The 25969-nt window shown below is 35.5% G+C and overlaps 2 protein-coding genes across 2 annotated transcripts; both read left to right on the plus strand.

Moving 5' to 3' along the window:
* Window positions 1–229: 229 nt before the first annotated feature.
* LOC135835172 (uncharacterized) lies at window positions 230–15412 on the plus strand. The gene is made up of 5 exons (XM_065349318.1): window positions 230–359; window positions 14315–14544; window positions 14628–14776; window positions 14859–14910; window positions 15095–15412. The coding sequence occupies exons 2-4, from the start codon at window positions 14320–14322 to the stop codon at window positions 14908–14910; spliced, it is 426 nt and encodes a 141-aa protein (XP_065205390.1). The 5' UTR covers window positions 230–359; window positions 14315–14319; the 3' UTR covers window positions 15095–15412.
* Window positions 15413–18615: 3203 nt separating this feature from the next.
* Window positions 18616–24738, plus strand: LOC135838189 (uncharacterized). The gene is made up of 2 exons (XM_065353822.1): window positions 18616–18722; window positions 22740–24738. The coding sequence occupies exon 2, from the start codon at window positions 22765–22767 to the stop codon at window positions 24736–24738; it is 1974 nt and encodes a 657-aa protein (XP_065209894.1). The 5' UTR covers window positions 18616–18722; window positions 22740–22764.
* The last annotated feature ends 1231 nt before the right edge of the window (window positions 24739–25969 follow it).

The following is a 25969-nucleotide window of genomic DNA, read 5'->3' on the forward strand; positions in this document are numbered from 1 at the left end:
TATACATATACGCGACCAAAATCAAAAAACGTGATATTTTTATTGTTTCTTTTTTCATGAAAGAAAACAGAAAATACGGATTTTTTTGGCTGGCAGCACTGCTTTAGGATGATGATGTCCCGTTAGGGATGTTTGAATAGACAATCGAGAGTATAGTAGTTTTAAGCATTGAACTACTGTTTGAACAGACAGGGAGAGTATAGCAGTTTCAACTGCATTGAACTATTTCTGTTATTTCTTCGTATGTTGGTAATGTATACACGTATACCTAATGATCACTCTAATACGTTTAACATTTACAACATTTTCAAGTGAAATATCGTGAACGATTTGAAGTATTCCTGAGTTTTGAATAATTGGTGAGTATTATAGATATTTATTATTTAAAGTAGGTATTTCTGAACCATGTTTAAATTGTGTAGCCACGATCAAATTATCATAATCGTGAGTTTCTGCCTCTTTGAAAATAATAATTTATCATAGGTAGGCATGTTAAATTTTATGATTTACTGAATGCTATTCTGCATTGGACTTTGGAGCATTAGAAAAACCACATTCGCATAATAATTACCGCAAATCATCAAAAAATCGTGGAATTTGGACTAATTTACGAGCAAAAATTGGGTATAAAAAGTAATAAACTCGTTAGAATGACTTCAAAACAATTGAAAATAACCAAGAGCTGATAATTTGAGCAAAATTTTGTGAAAATTGTGAGAATTATAACATAGGTAGGTACCTAATACCAATAGAAATTATCTGTTGAATAAAATTTATCAAAAATGAATTGAAATGTCTTGGAAACAAAAAAATGAGAATGAAGAAATGCCTTTTAAAGTCGAAAAAAAATAAACAAAAAAAACTTAAAATATTGATATCTGTACAGATTTTTTGACATTTTCAAGAAAATCCCTCCCTTGTTCCTCCAAATGTTCATGATGTTGAAAAATATCGAAAAAGATGGCAAATTGGTGTCTGTACTCTGTAGTCTCTAGGTACAAAGTATTTGATAATTTTTCACCTCTAAGCAAAATACTTGTAGATAATTTTTTTTTTCAAGAAAATCCTAATCTTAGCTAGTTCAACTCATCCAGTTGGAATAAAACTTGAAAAATCAAGATGACTACCTACGTGATAACTATGAAATTAATCTTTCCGATTATTTTTATACCTAAACTGAAGCTGAGGAACTAAGTTCCACTTTTTCATCGTGGAAGTTGGGGGGGTTGGAGCAAACCGCGAAACCATTAAATAGTAATTTTTTGATGAAAATTAAAAATGGACCAAATCCAAGGATTAAATAAATTTAAAAAAAAAACTGTAAAAAAGCGAATGGTTTAATTTTTTACACTCCCCCACTTCTGTTTCAAGCGTTTCCTCTTTCTCCAATGTCCATTTGTCATCATATAGAGGGGTCAAAAATATCTAACAGTATTTTTTCTGAAAATGAACCAAATTTAATGATTAGAAAGTAAAAAAAAAAACTTGAAAATTTCAACTTTTCGAATTTTTTTTAATATAGGGTAGGTATGTATTTTGAGAATTAAGTACCTTAGGGTCAAACCCAGAATTCTCTACGTTTCACTATGTTGAGAAAAATGCAAAAAACTGATGGAAGGTGGGTATCAGTAGTAGCAGGTTTCTAATCTCGCCTTGTATACCTACAGGGTGTTAAATGAATCATGAGCAATAATAATTTCACAATAGATGCAACTCGAGTAGACGAACAAAAAACATTAATTATGATCAGTAAATTCAAGAATTTACCAATACCAATTTTGAAAAATTCATCAAAAATAAGAAAATGTTTGAATTGGTCAAATGATGTCCGTGACCCATAGTACTCGAGTGGATGAACATAAATGTTATCATGACCAATTGCCTATCTTCAAAATTGAAGGGGCAAACCTGATTCAAAATTTCCAAATTTCGAGTGCCCCAAATTTCAATTTCTAAATTGTGCTGGCCCCTTCAATTTTGAAGATAGGTAATTGGCCATAATAACATTTTTTGTTCGCCCACTCGAGTACTATGGCCATGGGTTAGAGACATCATTTTGAATGATTCAATTAGGTATCTTCTCTTTTTTAGTGAATTTTTCAAAATTGGTAAATTTTAGTTCAAAAATGGAGTAATTTCTTCAATTTGCAGAATGCAAGAAAATGTTTTGTATTATTTAAATGATGCCCCTAACCCTTAGTACTTGAGTGGATGAACAAAAAAATTATTATGACCAATTCCGTATCTTCAAAATTGAAGAGACCAGCACAATTTATAGTCCGTTTCACGTAAGAAGTGCAAGCTGCAACCACGCAATACACCAGGAAGCGTGATTTCCAGGGAACTGACAGGGAGATAGATAACACTAAGCAGCAATGAAAAGCAACCCGGGTATCGCTTTCGATTGATTTAGCATAGTGCTCAACCTTGCTTATTCGTGTTGACCCTATGTTTTGCTCCTTAAAAAAGTTTGCACTTCTTACTATAGTTACTAGGAATGGTCAGAAGTGTTGGTTGCCGGTTGGACCGAGCGGTTGCCTACATGTAGCATTTGAAGGGGCTACCTACACGGTATATTCACTTTTTCTGAAACGAGCCTTGTTTTGGAAATTCAGGGTTGCCAATGTTAAAAATTAAAATTTTTTCAATTTCGAAAATTTCAAATTTTTTCAAAACTGATTAGCGATTTGGATAGAGGACATCAAGACGATCAAAAAATGTTATTCATACTTTTTGCCTAACTCTAGAACTTAAGGGGATTCGTAAATTTGAAAAAATGTACTGACGTTCATTTAATTTCTTAAGGTAAAATAATTTTTTTTCAAATTTACGAAGCCCCTTCAGTTCTAGAGTTAGGCAAAAAGTATGAATAACATTTTTTGATCGTCTTGATGTCCTCTATCCAAATCGCTAATCAGTTTTGAAAAAATTTGAAATTTTTGAAATTGAAAAAATTTAAATTTTCAACATTGGCAACCCTGAATTTCCAAAACAAGGCTCGTTTCAGAAAAAGTGAATAATACCGAGTATGTAGCCCCTTCATATGCTATACATGTAGGCAACCGCTCGGTCCGACCGGCAACCAACACTTCTGACCGTTCCTAGTTAGGTGAAACGGAGTATATGTAGAAATTGAAATTTGGGGCACTCGTGCTTCGTAGATGAGTATAGGTACGTACCTATTTTTGACGTTTTCATTTTCAAGTATTGTTGATTTATCTCTAAAATAATAAAGTTTGGAAATTCACATTCTTTTTGGAACTGCACAAATTTCATTCAGGGATTAGGGCTGCACAACAAACTTTTGGAGCTGCGCAGCTGTACGTTAGAATAAGTACACCCTGATTTCAAAAACATATGTATGAAACTCAAAACTGTGAATAAAATAAAAATAAACCCTAGGGCCTAGGTGATGAAACAAAATCTTAATGTTATTCCTATTGATTATTGAATTCAAATAAAAATCTTTCCACCTATTCGTGTGATGCGTTAATGTATTCCCATATAAATTACGCATGCCAAGTCACCTGCTCCTCTCGTTGCGCTAATTCGATAATTACACTTCTAGGTTCACCCGAAGTTAAGCGACGCCGACGTCTCTAAAATGGCTGAAATCATTCCCAAGGTGTATGATATGTTTCGACCAAATCCACAAAAACTGCAAGAATTGGCAGCGATCACTATTTGTCTGGAAATATGGCGTTATGAATTGAAGAAATTACGTACAAGCGATACCTGGGAAAACTTTGAACCATACGATCATGCTAAAAATATTTCACTGAAAACTTATTTACCTGGTTTACCATCTGGTATCTACCACATACTTGAAAACTATGTCGAGATATTAGGCGGTTCATTGAGAGTTTGGGCTGGAAATCATTATTTCGGAATATTTCATATTTTTGGTAACTATCAGTCTTTCAGAGATTTGTTAAAATCCTTTGATGATTTTGTATGCGGTTATGGCGGTACTATACATCATGATCGGACGGCCAAACGCATGTTGCAATGTCAAAGATTCGATCTGAATGAAAGGTTCTCCATTGCTTGTGTGTATTTTTTCAAAGACGACATCGAAGAAATGTGGCCAGCGGTAGCAGCGAAAAATGAGCTGTGGCTTAGATTCAGCAAGTTTTCAGAATGTCTGCCATTATTTTACTGGATTTGCCGTCTCAGAAAACCGAGTATGTTGGATAAGATACAAAACAGCAGGAATGATTCTGTTGATGAAATAATGTTTTGCAAGGGCTTACCTTATAGAGCATTACGTCCCATTAACTATTTCTGGAATCGTATGCCTTTGGAAAATCGAATGAGAAAAGCTAACTTATTTTTTGAATATTCTGATAAAGACTGTTTCGTTGAGCAAATTTTACCAAGACTGGATGATCAACAGCTCGCAGAAATCGTCAACGAGAAATGCAATCAGATTATGCATCCCTTGTTGAGAATCGGTGGGTTTTGGTATGATCTGGACGAAGAGTTCATTTTAAGGACTTGGATGCACATTAGAAAATTTATGAGCGAACGTGATTTTAGCAATCTTGTTGCGAAAATGTTGTTAACTGAGGTTATCAGCATGAAAGCGGGGTACGGTAGGCGGGAACGTGATCCCGACAGCCTGGTACATTTGTGTCGTGAAATATGGAACAGTGCTCCAAATAATTTTAAACGAGCTGCAATCAAAGTCATTTTATCCGACAGCAAATTATTCAAAAAAAGATGTTCTATTATACACGATTTTCAATTATATTCAAACGACGTCGAAATCATATTCACGATTCTGTACGATGCAAGCTTCAAAGAGAAAAGCTCATTCTGGCATAACTGCTGGCATCATTTGATTTTGGAGATTCGAAGCGAAGATTTGCAACGAATGATGAAACTTTGCTTTAGATATGAATGCGAGATTACTCAATTTAAAGAAAAAGTCATCGCAATGAACGCAAAAGTACATCAGTTCTGTGACTCATTACTGCTTCGTTCGCATTTTGGTAAATTGAATAGATTTATAAATTTTGTATGGTCTGACATACAAGCAGCGAGAAATTTCAAACAGCAAATACTCCAGTCAGCTTTTTACACTGGAGACTGTTACTTTAATCATATAACTGTCCGAAATCCAAAATACTTTAATGAATTCGTCAACGATGCATATAACGACGTTGATCTATCCAATGACTTCAAAAATCAACTTATGTTGTCTCCATCGGTACAATCTTGTTTGTCAGACTACGCTCGTTCGTTTTGCTGTCTGGATGAAATTATGGAATTCATTGACATATTCGTTTTAAGAGAAGAGACTATACTGCAGATCAAAATGCGCATGATAGATTCGTTAAAAGGGCGTTTGTCTTCAGATGGAATGAGTCCACGTGATTCACGTTTGTTGGAGTTGTCGAGTAAATTTTTATTGTGGTGTTTGGGAAGTGAGGAGGAAGTTACGAAATTCAAGCTAAGCATGGGCGCTGTAAAGTGCAAACAGGCGAGTACTGACTGTACTGAGTCGGTGGAGAGGCCCTAGTGGATGCAGGCGGCAACGAGTGGACCCTCGGCGCCCATGGCTCCGGAATCTACTTCGTAAACTTATATATGTACCAAAAGCTAGGTACATACTCGTATGTCAGATAACTCCTAGTCAGCTTGACAGATTTTATAGAAATGTAACCTGTCTAAAGATAGGTATAGTGATTAGGTTTTATACCTATTTAAACTTCAGATTTCATTCATTATCTCATTCATTGGTATAGGTAAGGTAAAGTGGGGTAATTCCGATGGCAAAATTCAAAATTTTAGCAATTTCTCATTTTTTGGATTTCCTGTACATTTTGGGGCAAAAATGATGTAAGGTGCACCGGGGGAAGTCAGAACGTTTTTTCACAATTTCAACTTTGATCAGCTATTACTCTCATACTAATGAACCAATATGGCTGAAATTTGGTATGTAGGTTCTCATAAGGGTTCTTAACCTATGCTAAAAATTTCAGCGCGATTGTCGCAGTAGCTTTCGCACAATCGAATAAAATGTAACTTGTTCTGACTTACACCACTTTGGGGTAAGTCAGAAAATCTACAAAATTAATTGGTATTATTAGGATTCGACCCTGATCGATGCGCAATATGTCGAATAACATGTTTTCGAGGTCGTAGAATCCAAATCTGGAGTTATTTTTTTTGTAGGAGTGGGGGGTGAGGCGTGGGGAGGGGGCAATTACAAATTTTTCGTACATTATTGTGTAATATGTCGATTGATATGTTTTCAAGGTCGTAGAATCCGAATCTGCATTTATTTTTTTTGTAGGAGTGGGGAGTGAGGCGTGGGGAGAGGGAAAATTTCGAATTTTTCCTACATTATTGTGTAATATGTGGAATAATATGTTTTCGAAATCGTAGAATCCGAATTTGGAGTAATTTTTTTTTGCTGGACTGGGGGGTGAGGCGTGGGGAAAGGGAAAATTTCAAATTTCTCCTACATTATCGTGTTATATGTCGAATAATATATTTTCTGGGTCGTAAAATTCGAATCTGGAGTTATTTTTTTTGTAGGAGAGGGAAGTACGTGAGGCGTGGGGAGAGGTAATATATCAAATTTTTCCTACACTATCGTGTAATATGTTGAATAATATGGTCTCGAGGTCGTAGAATTCGAATCTGGAGATATATTTTTTTTGTAGGGGTGGGAGGTGAGTCAAGGGGAGAGAGAGTAAATTACAAATTTTGCCTATATTAATGTGTAATATGTCGATTGATATGTTTTTGAGGTCGTATAATTCGAATCTGGGGTTATTTTTTCGCAGAGGTATGAGGCGAGGCAAGAGGAGAGGAGAAATTTCAAATTTTGCCTATAATATTGTGTAACATGTTGGTTGATATGTGTTCAAGGTCGCAGAATTCGAATCTTGAGCTAGTTTTTAGGGTCGAGTGCTATTCAAGTATCACCGTTTGGGGAGAGGGCCCCACCCATGCGAACCTACGACTCACCTTCCACCTTCACCATAAAAAATGACTCCGGATTCGAATTCTACGACCTCGAAAATATATTATTCGACATATAACACGATAATGTAGGAGAAATTTGAAATTTTCCCTTTCCCCACGCCTCACCCTCCACTCCTACAAAAAAAATTACTCCAAATTCGGATTCTACGATTTCGAAAACATATTATTCGACATATTACACAATAATGTACGTAAAATTCGAAATTTTCCCTCTCCTCACGCCTCACCCCCCACTCCTACAAAAAAAATGACTGCAGATTCGGATTCTACGACCTCGAAAACATATCAATCGACATATTACACAATAATGTACGAAAAATTTGTAATTGCCCCCTCCCCACGCCTCACCCCCCACTCCTACAAAAAAAATAACTCCAGATTTGGATTCTACGACCTGGAAAACATATTATTCTACGTATTACACATCGATGAAGTCGAATCCTAATTATCAATGTTCACTTTTCTGACTTACCCCATAGCACTAATTTAGGGGGTAAGTCAGAAAAAGCGATACAAATAATGAATAATTGAAAATTAACAAAAATTGAATACTTGGGGTTTTACATTATTGTTTTAGGAATACTTTCACTTATAATATCACTTTTACTGATCATTTCTTCTGAGGTAAAATGCAGTTTGAAAAACACTGATTACAATTTGAAATCAAATTCAAAACAGCAACTAAAAATGAACCAATGAAAAGCCTGTAAAATGAAACTGGGTCGCGAAATTTTTTATGCTGTGATGAAGTAGGGGTAGTACTCTCAAGTTACCCCTGGGTAGCGCTTCGGCAGATATAAGCCTCTAAGACCTAGAGCAGTTTTTCTGACTTACCCCGAATTCGGACTTCCCCCGGTGCACCTTAACAACGTTATTCCTGCATCCTTCAGCTACACATTGACTATATTGAAGAGTGATTTGTGTGAAGGCTTCATACATGGGTAATTCTCAAAAAAAGTTTAAATTTCAGTAACTTACTAAAATTTTTCAAAAATAAAAACCTTTTTTTGATTTTTTTTCAAAAGGGACTTGATTTTAGGCATACCCAGGACCCCTAACATGACTTCAGGCCCAAGTCATCCTCAACAGGGGCGGGGGCAGGGGCTTCAAAAAAATCGGTGTCACATATTGGAAAAAAAGGCTGTTCCCTACTTTTGGGTAGGTATAGGTATAATTGGAGCAGTTATTGGTAGCTTTAGCTCACAAAAAGGTCATCAAGTAGGTACCAGGTACCTTTTGATGGGAGTATTCGAACACGATAGGGTAGGTATTTTCCTTCGCCGTGGACAAAAAATCACAATAGCCACGACGAAATACCAAACTGTACTACCCACGACGTAAGAAAAAAAGAACTAAAATTTGTTTTTCTGGTAATAGAATCAGTAATTTTTCAATTTTCTAAGTTGTGGTCATCAAATATTTACCATTTGAATATTTTCTTTTTTTCAAGAAAAAAAAATGTCTCTTTTAAACGTGAGAATGATAAGCCACGGCGATGGATCCGAAAAATGGTAATCAGTACAATTTTCACAGATTATAATTTGCAGACTGGTTAACTGTATTTGCTTGATGGATTTGAAATGGGCGCAGCATTACTATCACTAAAACAATACAGTGTACCCATTTCACCTTTAAAAAAATCAAATAGGAGAGCTAGAAAAAAATTAACAAAAATTGGCCACGGCGATGGACAAAAAACTCATTACATCACTTTATGACCTCGGTTTCAGGGTATATAAGTATCATTCCAAAAATTTATATCAGTTCTGTCATTTACTCTCATATCATATAATAATATGTACCATTTTTTTTTTCAGAAAAAGTGATAGTGTAATTCATTTTTGAAGATGAAGTTGAAAAATTCAAGTCATTACAGGCCACGACGATGGAGTTTTCAGGGTTTGGGGGGACTTGACCCATAGTGGAGGGGGGGTGGGGGACGTTAAACTATATGCACGTGACCTCTGAGTTGGTATCTACACAATACCACTGAAAAAAAATTTCAATTGTCAATAGTATTCAAGTAAACCACCCATTACACGATTTTTAAACTTTTTTTTGAGAATTACCCACGTATAATTGAAAAAACATTTTGGAAGGTTGAGTTATCAGAATTACCCTAAAAATGGGGTAATTCCGATAATGAGTTTTATAAGGAAAGGAATTCTCCCAGGGTAATTCCGAGCCAGTAATGTTGAAATATACCATTTATTGCATATTTAGGTTTTTATTTCATGTAAATTGAATCATTAGAACAAAAATTCATTTTTTTTTACAAATATGCATTTTTGAGGCATAATTTTTGAAACCTAGACCAACTAGAGAAAAATGCCCCGTTTAAAGGATTTTCTTTGATAATTTCGACCCCCTAAAACTATAATACATCAAAACAGCGAAAAAAACATTGCAGGAGACAATTTTGCTGGGGCTATCGGAATTACCCCACAGCATGAAAAATGATCGACATGTTTAATAATTCAATGCCACCAAACAAATAATTATAAAAGCAAAATCAAAAGAGGTACTGACACTTTAACACGTATTCATCAAAATATCAGCTTCTAAACAGAATTTTTCAACAAGTTTTGAACGATAAAAACGAGTTTCAAAAGTGCCCTGTTTTTTGCGGCAAAGGATTTGGGCATTCAGATTTTGAACACTGCACAGACTTGACAAAACAGAGCAGATGAACCATCTGATCATTAATGGGTGTAGGTTAGCACTAAAACTACCTACTTTCTTCATCATTTGTGCCAAAATGTGTTTTGCAACAAAGCTAGGGCTTGCTATCGGAATTACCCCACTTTACCTTACTCATTCTTGTTTTATTTTTCAAGATTGAGTTCGAATAGTTACTTTACTTACGAGTGTTACGAGTACCTACTTATCTTTACGGTACCTACCTAATTTTATGAATTTTTTTATTTTTTGAATGTGAAATTACTGCTATAGGTGTTTAGTTTTTTTAAATTGAAGAGCTCCTTTCCAAAGTGAGTCAAGTTATTTTTTTCACGTTGAGAAAAACGAAAAAAAAAGTTGTCACTCCAGGGAGGGTAGGTAATGTGAATATTTTGCGTTACATTCCCAGAGCGGTCGCCTTTCTCGACGTAAAAAAAATTATAGGTAACTCACTTGGAAAAGAGCTCTTCAAATTATAATATACCTATATTTTAAAACATTTTATGTGAGTAGGTATGTACTTATTTAGGTGTAGTAATACATAGAATAGAAATGTTATGAACTGTGTATAACTGTATGGTCTGTATGGGTAATTAAGTACCTATAGGTATTCATTGTTTGTTCAGGGGTTATACTCTGTGATTCGCCGAATCAACCCTACAAAATTTAAACATGATGTGATTTTGTTTATTTTTGAACCTCAGAGTAGGTAGGTACATACAATATTTTCACGTACCTAATGGTGTTTGTTTTTTACTTTTTGGGTATTGATCTGAAACCGTATAGCGGCTGTATGGGAAAAGGATTCGTGAAAAAATTGACTTTTTTTTTTGAGATCAGCATAGATTTCAATTTCATTACTACTTACCACTACCTTACAAAATGATAGCTTTTGATCAAATATAGGGTTTTCTATTGTCTGTCGTGTTTGAAACAGAGAGGAGAGTGAAAGTTACCTCCAAATTCACGTTTCTTAGAGGGTTTCACGCCCTCCTCAGCTGTTTGAACCGAATGAATTAATTGAAACTTGCTATGGAGGTGAAGATATAAAACCTCCAGCTGGACTTTGAATCTTCGAAGATTTCAAATCAATGTAGAGAAAGTCTCGAAATCGATAAAAAAAAAGTCACGAAAATCATTTTTTGGAAAAGTTTTTTTTTGCAATTTTTCCTACTATTGCCCTCCATGTTGTTCGTTTTTATGAAGAAAATTTCGATGAAGATTTTAGTCCTCTCCTTCTAATTTGAAATTAGGTAAGTCATCGTGCCAGAAAGCTTTCCAACTTATCAAATGAACAGTAAAATTTTCAACATGTTTTATGCACGTTCTAATTGTTAGGTTTGATTCATGTTTGTCTGAAAGGCTGTTTAAGCTTTTTGATTAGCCTCCTCCTTTTCCCACGTAAGTACATTGCGCAAAAATATTTATGTGATTTGAGCCCAGTTGAAATGGACCAAGTCTTTTCTGCATAAAAGGACTTTTGAGTCAATGGCAATGTTTTTGTCTTTCGCTAAAACGTTTGCTAAAATTACTGCGTAATCGGCGAAAAATCGCAAAAAAAATTTCGCCTTCCGCTCTTCCAGAAAAAATCATCAAGAAATTGGTTTGAAAATCATTAGAAAAAATTAGTAAAAAAATATAAATAAAAAGTTGATAGGTATTTGTAAAAAAATGTTTGCTGCTCAAATTCATTTCACGCTTTTTGGAAAAATTGAAAAATTTTGAAGAAATTGAAAACTACGCTGAATGCTCCAGATTTCATTGCTTAAGATAGTAAAATTTGAACGATAGGGGAGGGGTAGCTAAGTTTCAGACAAGATTCAAATTTCAAAAATTTCTTTACGAACAGGATTTTTTTGACTTTTTGAATATACCTACTTATGTTAATTGAACTTATTGAAGAAAGAAACACACTCATAGAGTCCTGGTCATTCCATGTCAATTCGACCAAAAAAATGCGATTTTGAAAGTCATATCTTTCGATTTCGCTCAATTTGTTTTCACATTAAGTATCTGCCCACCCAGTAAGTAAGAAACCCACAATCAGTTTGTTACCAGCCCCCTCAGGTGGCGGGTGGGGGGCTTCCATTATTTTCACATTGTCTCTCGAGATAGTCAACTTCAGCAGCGCATTCCTCCAAAAGTATGATACTTTGATCAAAACTGATTTCACAGTTCGAAAGGGTATTGAATTTTGAACTTTTTAAGGTTTTTGAAATTTTCAAAATTTAAAAGTTGAACTTTTGGATTGAAAGTTCAAATTTCAAAACGGCGCTGTAAGTGGGAGCTACCATTTAAAATTCTGAAAAAATGTCCATAAATGTACCTTTTGATGCTTTTTCGAAATATTTAAGTTTCGAGATGGCATCTCTTAAAGGAGGGGGAGCACCCCACCACCAATTTGGGGCAAAACTTTCGAGAAAAATCTGGGGCATACATCGAATTGTATGTTTTTGGTAACTCTGAACACAAATATGACGTTAGATTTTTGATTGGACCCCATCCACGGCCCCCAAGAAATTTTTTACCTCCCCAAATGTGGTAAAAATTCAAAATAGGGGTTTTTTCGTGCGACACATCAAATAGTAGGTATGTTTTTGGTGACGCTGAACAGGAATATGACGTCAGATTTTTGGTTGGACCTCATCTACGGCCTCCGAAAATTTTTTTGGACTTTTACCAATTGGGAGAGATTCTGGGAGCCACGGGTGAGGTCAATTTGAAAAACTACTGCTACATTCGTGTTCAGCGATATCGAAAACATACTATTTCATGTGTCACACGATTGAAACCATTTTTTTTAGGTCACCCCCATTGGGGAGGTGCTGGGGGCCGTGGATGGGTCCAATCAATCAAAAATTTGACGTCATATTCGTATTCAGCGTCACCAAAAACATACTATTTGATGTGTCGCATGAAAAAAAACCCTATTTTGAACTTTTACCCCATTTGGGGAGGTGCTGGGGGCCGTGGATGGGGTACAATTAAAAATCTAACGACATATTCGTGTTCAGCGTTACCAAAAACATACAATTCGATATATCATATGCCCCAGATTTTTTTCTCGAAAGTTTTGCCCCAAATTGGGGGTGGGGTGCTCCCCCCTCCATTAAGAGATCCCATCTCGAAACTTGAATATTTCGAAAAAGCATCAGGTACATCTATGGACATTTTTTCAGAATTTTAAATGGTAGCTCCCACTTATAGCGTTATTTTGAAATTTTCAAAATGCTTAAAAAGTTCAAAATTCAATACCCTTTCGAACTGTTCAATCAGTTTTGATCAAAGTATCATATTTTTGGAGGACTGCGCTGCTGAAGTTGAGTACCTCGAGACAATGTGAAAATAATGGAAAACCACCCACCCGCCCCCTGCGGGGGTTGGGACCAAATGTTTGCGGGTTTCTTACTTACTGGGTGGGTACTGTGGATAGATATTGTAAAAAAAAATTAAACAAAATCGAAAGATATGACTTTCAAAATCGCATTTTTTTGGTCGAATTGACATGGAATGACCCTATGGAGGTGAAGATACTCAATTGTTACAATTTTTTGTACCTCGACAATGACCTCCAGCTGGACTTCAAGTTTTCGAAGATTTCAAATCAATGTAGACAAAGTCTCAAAATCGATAAAAAAAAAGTCACAAAAATTATTTTTTGGAAAAGTTTTTTTTTTTGCAAATTTTCCTATTCTTGCCCTCCGTTTTTATGAAGAAAATTCCGATGAAGATTTTAGTCATTTATTCCTTCTAATTTGAAATTAGGTAAGTCATCGTGCAGAAAGCTTTCCAACTTATCAAATGAACAGTAAAAAACTTAAAAATCTAAAAAATTGACATTTTCTACATGTTTTACGTTCTAATTTTTAGGGTTGATTCATGTTTGTCTGAAAGACTGTGTAAGCTTTTTGATCAGCCTCCTCCTCTTCCCCTTACATTGCAAAAATATTTATGTGATTTGAGCCCAATTGAAATGGACCAAGTCTTTTCTGCATAAGAAGACTTTTGAATCAATAGCAATGTCTCTGTCTTTTGCTAAAAGGTTTGCTAAAATTACTGCGTAATCAGCGAAAAATCTCAAAAAAATTACCGCCTTCCGCCTCCCACCCAGAAAAAATCACCAGGAAATTGGGTTGAAAATCATTAGAAAAAATTAGTAAAAATATACCTACCTAAATAGAAAGTTGATATTTGTAAAAAAATTTTGCTATGCGCATAATTCATTTCACGCTTTTTGGAAAAGTTTAAAAATTCTGAACAAATTGAAAATTACGCCGAATGCTCCAGATTTTATTACCTAAGATGATAAATTTTGAATGATACGGTGGGGGGGGGCTTAGTTTCAGTCATAGATTCAAATTTCAAAAAATGTTCGCGAACAGGATTTTTTTTTTTTGAATTTTTGAATAATTATGTTGGTTGAAGAAAGAAACACACTCATAGTGTTACAGATCGAGAATACGCCTCAACTCGGTTTTTAGGTTCCTAAATCAATTTTCACATCTTCTGGGAAAAATTTAAAATTCAGGAGACTTCTAAAATCGCGATGGAGACTCCAGAATGACTGAAAATGGCGAAATTTTGTTCGGAAGAATTGATATCAATTTTATAGGACTAATTTCTATCAATTTTAAAGGTAAAATGGACGACGAAATGGATGTTATGGGACTGCTACGTAGTTTGCAACGAGAAATGGCGAAGAATAAGTTATCACCGAGGGACATTTCACAAATTATATTCCAGTGGTATTTGAAGAAAATGGGATTCATCCAGGTCGATGACGAGAAATTTGAACTGAGAGCCTTAGGCATGAACACTCCGTTCGAATTTAAATCGAGGATTGATGACTACATCGTTGGATTAACAGTAAGAAGTATTTACTTCACTTCATAATTTTATTTGTAAATGTTTAGTTACGAGTATAAACCCATCGATTTTTTTTTTTTTAGCGTCTTAATAATCCGCATTATACTTCGGCGTCACATGGTTTCGGTTTCCATACATGGGACTCTTTGAATCTAGAGGAATCCCGTGTCGAGAGATACTTGAAGAAATTACGCGATGAAATGAAGAGGTTGCACTCCAACTTACGAAAAGTGTAAGACTATTTTTCATTACTTACCCTACCTACCTATTTTTTGTTTCATAAGGGTCAAGCTAATCATTGTTTTTAATTTCAGTTGGGAGGATATTGAAGACGACGATACAACATCGGAAGTGGAAACAGAATAGGTAGGTACCTATTGAATGTTGTCGAATAAGGATCACAAATGCGTGGATAATTTTTTATCAATATCCATTATATAATGTTTCTGCCGGTGAATATGAGCTCTCTTGATGAACTTTTGGAGTAATCTATACTGATGAGAATGTCGAATTGTCGAGCTTTTCGCAAACGTTTGCTTTCTGTTTACAGACTGAATGCCGCACTGTCCTCATGGAACTTACTTCCTACACAGCACACGCCAGAAATTTCCGTTCAAAGTTCAAAGACTCCTGGCATATACTTAGGCAAACAAGTTGTTATATTGAAGACATTTATCAGCTATCTTATCTTCAGTGTGAAGATGTAAAGAATAATCAATTACCTACCCCCATAAATGCAGTTTTAATTTATTTTGTTCTCCACTAAAATTTGATCAATTAATCTGTAATTTTTGGCAATTTCATTGATACATAATTTTTAATTATAAACATTTTTCATGGCATTTCATCGAATTACAAGTTTTTTCGTCTAGAAATTTTTTGTAATTTTGTCACTAGGTAGGTTCTCTGTTTTTTTTTTTTTTTTTTTTTTTTTTCATAAGCCCAGCTTTAGTAGGGTGTTTGTAAAGATCTTAAGGTGTTTGCATATGGTTTGAGTTTGCATAAATTTTGCATAAAATAAAAAGTTCATGCCTGAAAGGCTGAAGTTGAACTTTAATGTAGGCAAAAAAGCAAAAATACATAGAGCAAAAGAGGTAAATTCCGGAAATTTAAGAAACTCTGGTGATCTCTCTCGTGATTGAATAAAAATAACCGAACGACGTGATGTCACTGAGTCACTGCAATGTTACCATGTTTCAAAACGTAATATGTCCCAATTTAAGATCACAGTTGTTATCAATTTCGTTTGTAAATGTTGATAAACAATTTTTAGCTACCGAATAATTTGAATGAAATCATTCATTTCGTTTGCTAAAAAAGTGCATTCGAAATGGATATGTGGATTAAAGAGAGAGTTTTGGGAACAGAACAGGGAGCTTTGGAGTAGATTTCCTCATGGAAAAATTCGAAAACACAGGCCAAACTTGGTGAGATGTTGACTGATAGAAACTATCGCAATTAACACACCTTAGCTTCATTTTTTTTCCTATTGAAATTCACTTTCAATATTTTGTCAGTGCAAATAATTCTTATTATATAATTTCTTAGCATTGAAACAATGCAAACTTGGATTAGAGAACTCTTTGAGCGAAAATCAGAAAAAGAGATGGTGTAACGAAATAGAAATTATGTTTAAATTGAACTAGCCTAACATAGTTCAAGCCACTATACTTCCTCAGACTTTGAGAAGGAAGTTATTACTCTTCATTGTCCGTCTTATGTATGGAATATTGTTCGAGAGGTGATTTAAGACAAGTGAGTATCACATCACATCAATGTTGAGTGATCATTGAAATAGGTAGGTACTAGAGCTGAAAACGGTACTCGCTGACAGCGGGTAACTATCTTATCCGTATCGTAAATTCTCGCTACTCAGTAGTAGCGGGTAGCGAATTGAAAAAATGTCGCACCGGTTCAGGATATAACTAGTAGCGCATTGAATGCGTAGCTGGTGTACCGGCATGACATCATCATTGTCATCAATCATGTCAAACGTCAATCACACATACGAACGACAGGTGTAGAAGCGTAACTCCTCCCACTTACGCATTATCAAATTTTGGGGTGCGTGCGCAGACCAAGTGCGAAAACATTCGGGTTGTACTCGCTATACGCTACTATCTATATCCGAATCAACCCGATACAACCACTTAGCGGGTTTAGCCGGTATTTTAACCAGATACCGGTAAGCGGGTAGCGTAACCGTTTTCGGCTCTAGTAGGTACATAGATTTATTCTCGTATTAATATTTCTTAATACTGAACTAATTTTTTATTCAATAGGTCTTGAATCAACCTCAAAACTGTTGTGGCTTACAAGAAAAACAAATATGGCACTTTTTATTGGATATTAAAAATGCATTAAGTAAGTACAATATTTACATGATCTGAAAATCACCCATCGTGATCTTAAACCTGAAAATATTCTTCTTCAAGAATCATCCTATAATTCGGTTTTGAACTTTCATTTTTACGAGTCACCGATTTTACCATTTTTTTACCGACCAATGGGGCCCAAAAATTTTTCCAGATTTTTTGAGCAATTTTTATTTGTTCACACTTCACAGTCCAACGTATACGACTTCTTAGTTCTTTCCTTTCCACCGGCTTCCAGAGTTCCAGACTCCAGAGACAGAGGTACTATACAGGGTGTCCGGAGAGTGGTGGTACAAACTTCAAATGTGGATGTAACCTGTCAACCTGCCACCGGGTAGGCGAGTACCGAGGAACGAGTAAACAAAAGCGTAAGATAAACATGAAAATTGAATGGCAAAATATGTTTGCAAAATTCAAGAGCCAAAATCTAATTATGACCATGAGGGTCAGTAGTACCTACCTACTTTGAAAAATCAACAAAATTGCCTATTATGACTTTTTGCCTAACTTGCAAATTGAACGGGCTACAAGATACAAATCATATTTTTCAATTTCAAAAAATCGTAAAGAAAAAAATTAATGCAAAAATGAATAGGTAATTCAATACTAACTTACTAAGTACCTCATATCAAATAGTAAACAAATTTAGTTATGATCATTTTTTTCTTACTCTAAAATTTAAAAAGTTCTTGAAGCTCAACAATAATTTTTGATGTGCTAAAAATTTTAAATGTCATTAAATTCACAATTCTCAAGCTTAAAAAACTTTTTAAATTAAAAAAGTGATTATTACAAAATTCATTTATTTTTTGACGCACCTAGTTGGTAGGCTTATTCATTTCCGTACTTAAGTATTTTTTTCATTGCGATTTTTTGAAATTAAAAAACATTTGTAGCCCCTTTAATTGGCAAGTTGGGCAAAAAGTCATAATTGGTCATTTTGTTGATTTTTCAAAGTAGGTAGAAGTACTGCCGATCGACGTACTGATCTCGATGGTCAAAATTGGATTTTAGCTCTTAGATTTTGAATTGAAAACGTATTTTGCTCTCTCGTTTTTGAAGATAGGCCACAACTTTACGCTATACCTTCCCTAGTCGTACCCAGTTGTATCCAAATCTGAAGTTTGTACCACCAATCCCCGGACACCCTGTATACACGCGATCAAAATCAAAAAAACGTGATATTTTTTATTGTTTCTTTTTTCATGAAAACAGAAATATACGTTTTTTATTTTTTGGTTGGCAGCACTGCATTGAGATGATGATGTCCCCCGTTAGGAATATTTGAATAGACAGCGAGAGTATGGTCTGTCCAAAATAAGACAGTCAAACTGCAGTAGACAATTCGGCATACCGAGGGGAAAGGCGATTACGTCGATTCACACTGTGCAACGAAAAAGTGTGCGATAAAATACAGGCATCAAATGAACGAAGTTCTGCGTGGCGTTGAGCAAATGCGTGAACGTCTCTGTGATTGTTTTGACTCTCTTGTTAGAGCATTTAGCTATACTTAGAGCATATATGTAGCTATACTGACGTCAGTAAAGCTATATGCTCTACTGACGTCAGTATAGCTATATGCTCTAAGAGAGCATTCAACTACTATTTGAACATACAGGGACAGTATAGTAGTTTTAACTGCATTGAACTATTTTTGTCATTTCATCGTATGTTGGTTAGGTATACGTATGTCGTATAGGTACCTACTTAATGATCACTAATACATTTAACATTTACAACATTTTCAAGTGAAATATCGTGAACGATAAACGATTTGAAGTATTCCTGAGTTTTGAATAATTGGTGAGTAGGTATTATAGATATTATTTAAAGTTTATTTCTGAACCATGTTCAAATTATGTGTAGCCGCGATCAAACTATCAATAATCGTGAGTTTCTGCCTCTTTCGCCACAGTTGAGCGTCACTTTGGCAAAAATAATGCTGAAAATGATACTAAATCATATAGGTATGTTAAATTTTATGATTTACTGCATGAATGGTATTCTGCATTGGAGCATTAGAAAAACCACATTCGCATAATAATTATACTGCAAATCACCAAAAAATCTACGAGCAAAAATTGCGTATAAAAAAGTAATACACTTGTTAGAATGACTTCAAAACAATTGAAAATAACCAAGAGCTGATAATTTGAGCAGAATTATGTGAAAATAGTGTGAATTATAACATTGGAGGGGACCAAATACCTACCTACCAATAAAATTTTTTGTCATATCATCATTCATCTGTTGAATAAAATTTCGTAAAAATGAATTGAAATGTCTTGGAAACAAAAAAATTAGAATGAAGAAATGTCTTTTAAAGTCGAAATAAAATGAACAAAAAAAACTTTAAAAATTGATATCTGTACAAATTTGGTATACATTTTCAAGAAAACCCCTCCCTTGGTCCTCCAAATTATGTTCATGAAGTTGAAAAATATCGAAAAAGATGAAAAATTGATGTATGTAGGTACAAATTATTTGATAATTTTTCACCTCTTAAGTAAAATACTTCTAGATAATAATTTTTTTTTCAAGAAAAACCTTATCTTAGCTACTTCAACTTATCCAGTTGGAATAAAACTTGAAAAATCAAGATATTTATACCTACGTAATAACTATGAAATTAACCTTTCTGATTACTTTTATAAACTAAGGGAGGAACCATAGTTCCACTTTTTCATGGACTTGACTGAGGTGTTGAAACTAGACAGTTGAAAATTTTAAAAATTTTATCTGATACTTACTTCGATTTTTTCATATTTTGTAAAATTGGGGGGCTTACCGGCACCACTTATTTTTCACTGAGGGGGCTGAAAATTTCACGACGTAATTTCCTCACCTGACAAGGGAGGTGCTCCAGGTGACATTCACCGATTTCAACGATGCTTGCATCATTGGATAGAGGACATCGAACGTAGCCTAACCCCAAATTTTCAGCTGCTGAAGTTGATATTTCAGCCTTCCAGTTCCAGGGCGATTTTTTGATTTTCACATTGCAATTTTGAAAAAATCGAAAGATCGCCCTGGAATGCTGAAATATCAACTTCATCAGCTGAAAATTTCACCATGGGCTAGTCTCATCATACGTATTAAAATGCCCAAATAATATGGGAGGTTTCGGTATGCGACCTCCGCCGACTATTTTTGGCCAATTTTTCAAAATTGCCATGTGAAAATCAAAAAATCGCCCTGGAAGCCTGAAATATCAACTTCAGCAGCTCAAAATTTCACGGTGGGCTAGTCTCATCATATGTATTGAAATGCCCAAATAATATGGGAGGTTTCGGTATGCGACCTCTGACGACTATTTTTGGTCAATTTTTCAAAATTGCCATGTGAAAATAGAAAAATTGCACTGGACGGCAGAAATTTCAACTTCAGCAGCTGAAAATTTTGTGGTAGACTTATGTTCAATGTCCTCTATCCAATGGTGCAAGAATGATTGAAATCGGTGCATGTTACCTGGGGCACCTCCCTTGTGAGATAACAACTTTAGGAGATGAGAGCGAAAAAAACGAAAAAAGTTATTACACCATTAATGTCAATAAATAGATCCCTCTAAATTTTTGAAACTTGAAATTTATTTTTAAGACAAACAAAAAATGTTATTTTGAGGAATTGCCTATGTTTGAAGTTGAAGGAACTAGAGCCACAGATAATAATACATATTCACAAAATTTGGGGTACATTTTCGTTTTCAAGTATTGCTGATTTCTCTCTCAAATAATAAATTTTGTGAATTCACATTCTTTATTTGGAACTGCGCTTTCATTTAGGACCGCACCACAAACTTTTGGAGTTGCTACACGTTAGAATAAGTAGACTCTAATAAAAACATATTATGTAGGTATGAATAAACCATAGTAGTCGAGGAGCCCGCATACGGATCTATTGCACCCCCCCCCCCTGTCGATCCACCGGGACAACTTTTTTTTTAGAGAGGGAGGGAGTCCTAAGGAACATTTTTCTAGCCCTTGTCCTAAAAAATTTCACCTGTCGAAATTCCAAGTGCTAAAGTGCCTTTTTCGATTTTTGGTGAATTTTTGAAAATCAAATTTGAGCCAAAAATGAGGGGAAAAATCAAAATTTTACCAAATTGTTCAAGAAAGCTGAAATTTGGGATGTACCCTATTTTCGACATGTCAAATCGATTGGAAACTGTTTCAAACCGTTTTGAGCAGTTCTGGAGCCTCCAGCAGATTTTCAAAACTCGAAATTCCCACAAAATTTTATCAAAATGGAGTTGGAAAGCCGAAATTTACCCTGCGAACTAATTTCAATATACCACGAAGTCAACTGCAGGTGGATTTCAAGTCGTTTTGGAGCCTCCAGCGACTTTTTGAAAATTACTGGAGCCTCCAGTAGATTTTTGAAACTTGAAATTTCCTCAAAATTTTATTAGATTGAGATGGAAATCGGAAATTTACTCTGCACTTCAATTTTTACATCCTCTGAAGACGACTTCAGGTGGGTTCAAGTTATTTTGGAGCCTTCAGCGACGTTTTGAAAATTACTGGAGTCTCCATCAGATTTTTGAAAATTGAAATTCCCACATTTTATCATTAGAGTTAGCAAGCTGAAATTTACTTTGCAAACTAATTGAAGCATGAGTTTTCAAAACGCACCAAGTCCATTTTCAAAGATTCTGAGATTGCGGCTGATTTTTTGATATGTTGTGTCCAAAGGTTTTGGCTACAACATATCAAAAAATCAGCCAATTTGGGCCATTTCTACGTTTCCAAATTGTACTAACAAGTAAGTACCTACCCTGAATTTCTTATCAATATTTTTTTGAACTTAGTGCGTTTTGAAAACACATGCTTCAATTTCAATACAATATGAAGTCGACTGCATGGTGGTTTCAAAATGGTTTTGAAGCTTCCGGCTACTTTTTGGAAATTTCAATTTATACCATAAAACACCATACAAACTTTCAAATAGTCGCTGGAGGCCCCAAAACGACTTGAAATCCACCAGCAGTCGACTTCGTAGCGTATTGAAATTAATTTGCAGAATGAATTTCGGCTTTCCATTTCCATTTCCATTTGATGAAATTTTGAGGAAATTTCAAGTTTCAAAAATCTACTGGAGGCTCCAGTAATTTTCAAAAAGTCGATGGAGGCTCCAAAACGACTTGAAATCCACCTGCAGTTGACTTCGTGGTGTATTGAAATTAGTTCGCAGGGTAAATTTCGGCTTTCCAACTCCATTTTGATGAAATTTTGTGGGAATTTCGAGTTTCAAAAATCTGCTGGAGGCTCCAGAACTGCTCAAAACGGTTTGAAACAGTTTCCAATCGATTTGGCATGTCGAAAATAGGGTATTATAGCTCAAATTTCAGGTTTCTTGAACAATTTGGTAAAATTTTGATTTTTCCCTCATTTTTGGCTCAAATTTGATTTTCAAAAATTCACCAAAAATCTAAAAAGACACTTTAGTACTTGAAATTTTGCCTGATCTTTCGATCTACCTTCCTACGATTTCCCATGTTGGAACCAAAATCTGCGATTTCGGTTGACCTGTCAATCAAAATGGTCGCCATATTATAAGTAGGGCCACTTTTTTTTTAGGACAAGGGCTATAAATGTTCCTTAGGACTCCGCCTTTAAGAAAGAAGTTTTCCCGGAGGATCGATGGGGGGTGGGTGCAATAGATTACTATGCGAGATCCCCAACTATAGGCAATGAAACGAAATCTCATTGAATTCAAATAAAAATCTTTTCTATTTGTGAACATGTTAACGTATTCCCATAACTTACACTGGCCATGTCTTCTGCTCCCCTCGTTGCACTAATTCGATAATTACACTTCTAGGTTCACTTGAAGCCACGTCTCTGAAATGTCTGAAATCATTCCTAAAGTGTATGATATCTTTCGACCAAATCCACAAAAGCTGCAAGAATTGGCAGCGATCACTATTTGTCTGGAAATATGGCGTTCTGAATTGAAGAAATTACGTACGAGCGACACTTGGGAAAACTTTGATCCACGCCGTCATGCTACAAGTATTTCATTGAGAACTTATTTGCCTGGTTTGCCATCTGGTATCTACCGCATACTTGAAAACTATGTCGAGATATTAGGCGATTCGTTGACAGTCTGGGCAGGAAATCATTTTTATGGAGTATTTCATGCCTGCTGTGGTAACCATCAGCATTACGGAGATTTGTTGAAATACTTCGATGATTTTGTATTCGGTTACGGCGGTACTGTGCATCATGAACGCACAGCTAAACGCATGATGCAATGTCAAAGATTTGATCTGAATGAAAGGTTCTCCGTTGCTTGTCTGTATTTTTTCGAAGACGACATCAAAGAAATGTGGCCACTAATATCAGAAAATGAGCTGTGGCGTACTCTTAGTTTCAAGTTTTCAGAATATCCGACATTATCATACTGGATTTGCCGTCTCAGAAATACATTGCATAAGGTAACCTTTCCAAACAGCAGGAATGGTACTGTTTTTTCTGTTGATGAAATAATGTTTAGCCGGTTCATACCTTACAAAGCATTACGCCAAATGAACTATTTTTGGAATCGTATGCCTTTGGAAAACCGAATGAGCCAAGCTAACTTATTTTTTGAAGGTCGTGTTAAAGAGTGTTTCGTTGAGTTTATTTTACCAAGACTGGATGATCAACAGATCGCAGAAATCGTAAACGGGAAATGCAGTGATATTATGCATTCCCTGTTGCAAAACGCCAGGTATGATGAAGAGTTCACTTTAAGTACTTGGATGCACATTAGAAAGTTTACGAGCGAACGTGATTTTACCAGACTTGTCATGAAAATGTTGTTAATTGAGGTTATCTTAATGAAACACTGGTACGATGGTGTGCTGGAACGCGATCCCGACAGCCTTGTATATATGTGCTGTGAAATATGGAACAGTGTTCCAAATAATTTTAAACGATCTGCAATCAGAGACATTTTATCCAACAGCAAATTATTCAAAAAAAGATGTTCTATTATACACGATTTTCAATTATATTCGAACGACGTCGAGTTCATATTCACGATTTTGTACGATGCAAGTTTCAAAGAAAGAAACTCATTCTGGCATAACTGCTGGCATCATTTGATTTTGGAAATTCGAAGCGAACATTTGCAACGAATGATGAAACTTTGCTTCAGATATGAACACGAGATTATTCAATTCAAAGAAAAAGTCATCGCAACGAACGTAAATGTACATCGCTTCTGTATTTCATTATTGCTTCATTCGCATTTTGGTAAATTGAACAAATTTGTAGATTTTTTATGGTCTGACATACAAGCAGCGAGAAATTTCAAACAGCAAATACTCCAGTCAGTTTTTTTCACTGGAGACTGTTACTTTAATCATATAATTGTCCGAAATCCAAAATGCTTTAATGAATTCGTCAACGATGCATATAACGATGTTGATCTATCCAATGACTTTAAAAATCAACTTATGTTGTCTCCTTCTGTACAATCTTGTTTGTCAGACTATGCTTGTTCATTTTGCTGTCTCGATGAAATTATGGAATTCATAGACATATTGGTTTTGAGAGAAGAGACTCTACCGCAGATCAAAATGCGCATGATAGATTCATTAAAAGAGCGTTTGTCTTCAGATGGAATGAGTCCACGTGATTCGCAATTGTTGGAGTTGTCGAGTAAATTTTTGTTGTGGTGTTTGGGGAGTGATGAGGAAGTTACGAAATTCAAGGCGAGCATGGGCGCTGTCAGGTGCAAACATGCGCATACTGAGTTGGTGGAGAGCCCCTGGTGGATGCAGCCGGCAACGAGTGGACCCTCGGCGCCCATGGCTCCGGAATCTAGCTTGTAAACGTACCTACTCGTAATTGATGTACTTGTGGCATCATTTTATATACTTTAGACACGTTCAGGCACCAACATTTACGTTGTGGCACCAGTGGTGCCACAACGTATTTTATTTATAATCATGTGGAATGTCATCAAGGCACTGCCAGGGGTCGTTAGGCAAATTTTTGTAATGGTGCCAGTGCCACAACGACATTTAAAAGTCCAAGTCCCTTTTAACATTCTGATAAAATTATGTAGTCAACAGACGTTGTGGCACCATTTTCAGGTCTCATTGGTTTTCGATGTATTCTTTTGTAAAAATTCGATCGTTGTAAAATGTTTCGATTAGATGGCGCTGTTGCTTATACCCTTAATCATCACTCTATACTCATATGTCATATAATATAGACATAGAGGCACCAGTTGGTTTTTATTAATGAATAAACCGTTGCGAGAAAAACGCTCGCGTAAATGACTAAGTTTTCTTCACTTGCTACCTGGTGCCACAACGACGTTCAACTAAATGGTGCCATAACGTTGCAAAAGTAGATATTGATATATGTATTAGTCGGAGATCCCGCAGATCTATTGCGCCCCCCCCCCGTAGATCCCCCGGGTCAATTTTTTTCTTAAAGGGGGAGTCCTAAAGAACATTTCTAGCCCTTGTACACAAAAAAAATGACCCTACTTATAAAATGTCGGCCATTTTGGTTGACAGGTTAGCCGAAATCGCAGATTTTGCGTTCCAACATAGGACTTGCACAAAATTTTCAAACCGTACAAAAGAAGATCGAAAGATCAGGAAAAACTTTATCACCTGTCAAAATTTCAAGTGCTAAAGTGCGTTTTTCGATTTTTGGTGAATTTTTGAAAATCAAATTTAGTCCAAAAATGAGGGGAAAAATCAAAATTTTACCAAATTGACCAAGAAAGCTAAAATTTGGGATACGCCCTATTTTCGACATGCCAAATCGATTGGAATCTGCTTCAAACCGTTTTAAGCAGTTTTGGAGCCTTCAGAAGATTTTTGAAACTTGAAATTCCCACAAAATTTCGTCAGAATGGAGTTGCAAAGCTGAAATTTATTCTGCAAACTAATTTCAATGCGCTACGAAGTACTGCAGGTAAATTTCAAGTCATTTTGGAACCTCCAGCGATTTTTTTGAAAATTACTGGAGCCTACAGTAGATTTTTGAAAATTTAAATTCCCGCAACATTTTACCAAATGTAGTTGGCAAGCTACTTTTTGGAAA

Source organism: Planococcus citri, chromosome 2 (assembly GCF_950023065.1).
Source record: "Planococcus citri chromosome 2, ihPlaCitr1.1, whole genome shotgun sequence".
NCBI classification, from domain to species: Eukaryota; Metazoa; Arthropoda; class Insecta; order Hemiptera; family Pseudococcidae; genus Planococcus; species Planococcus citri.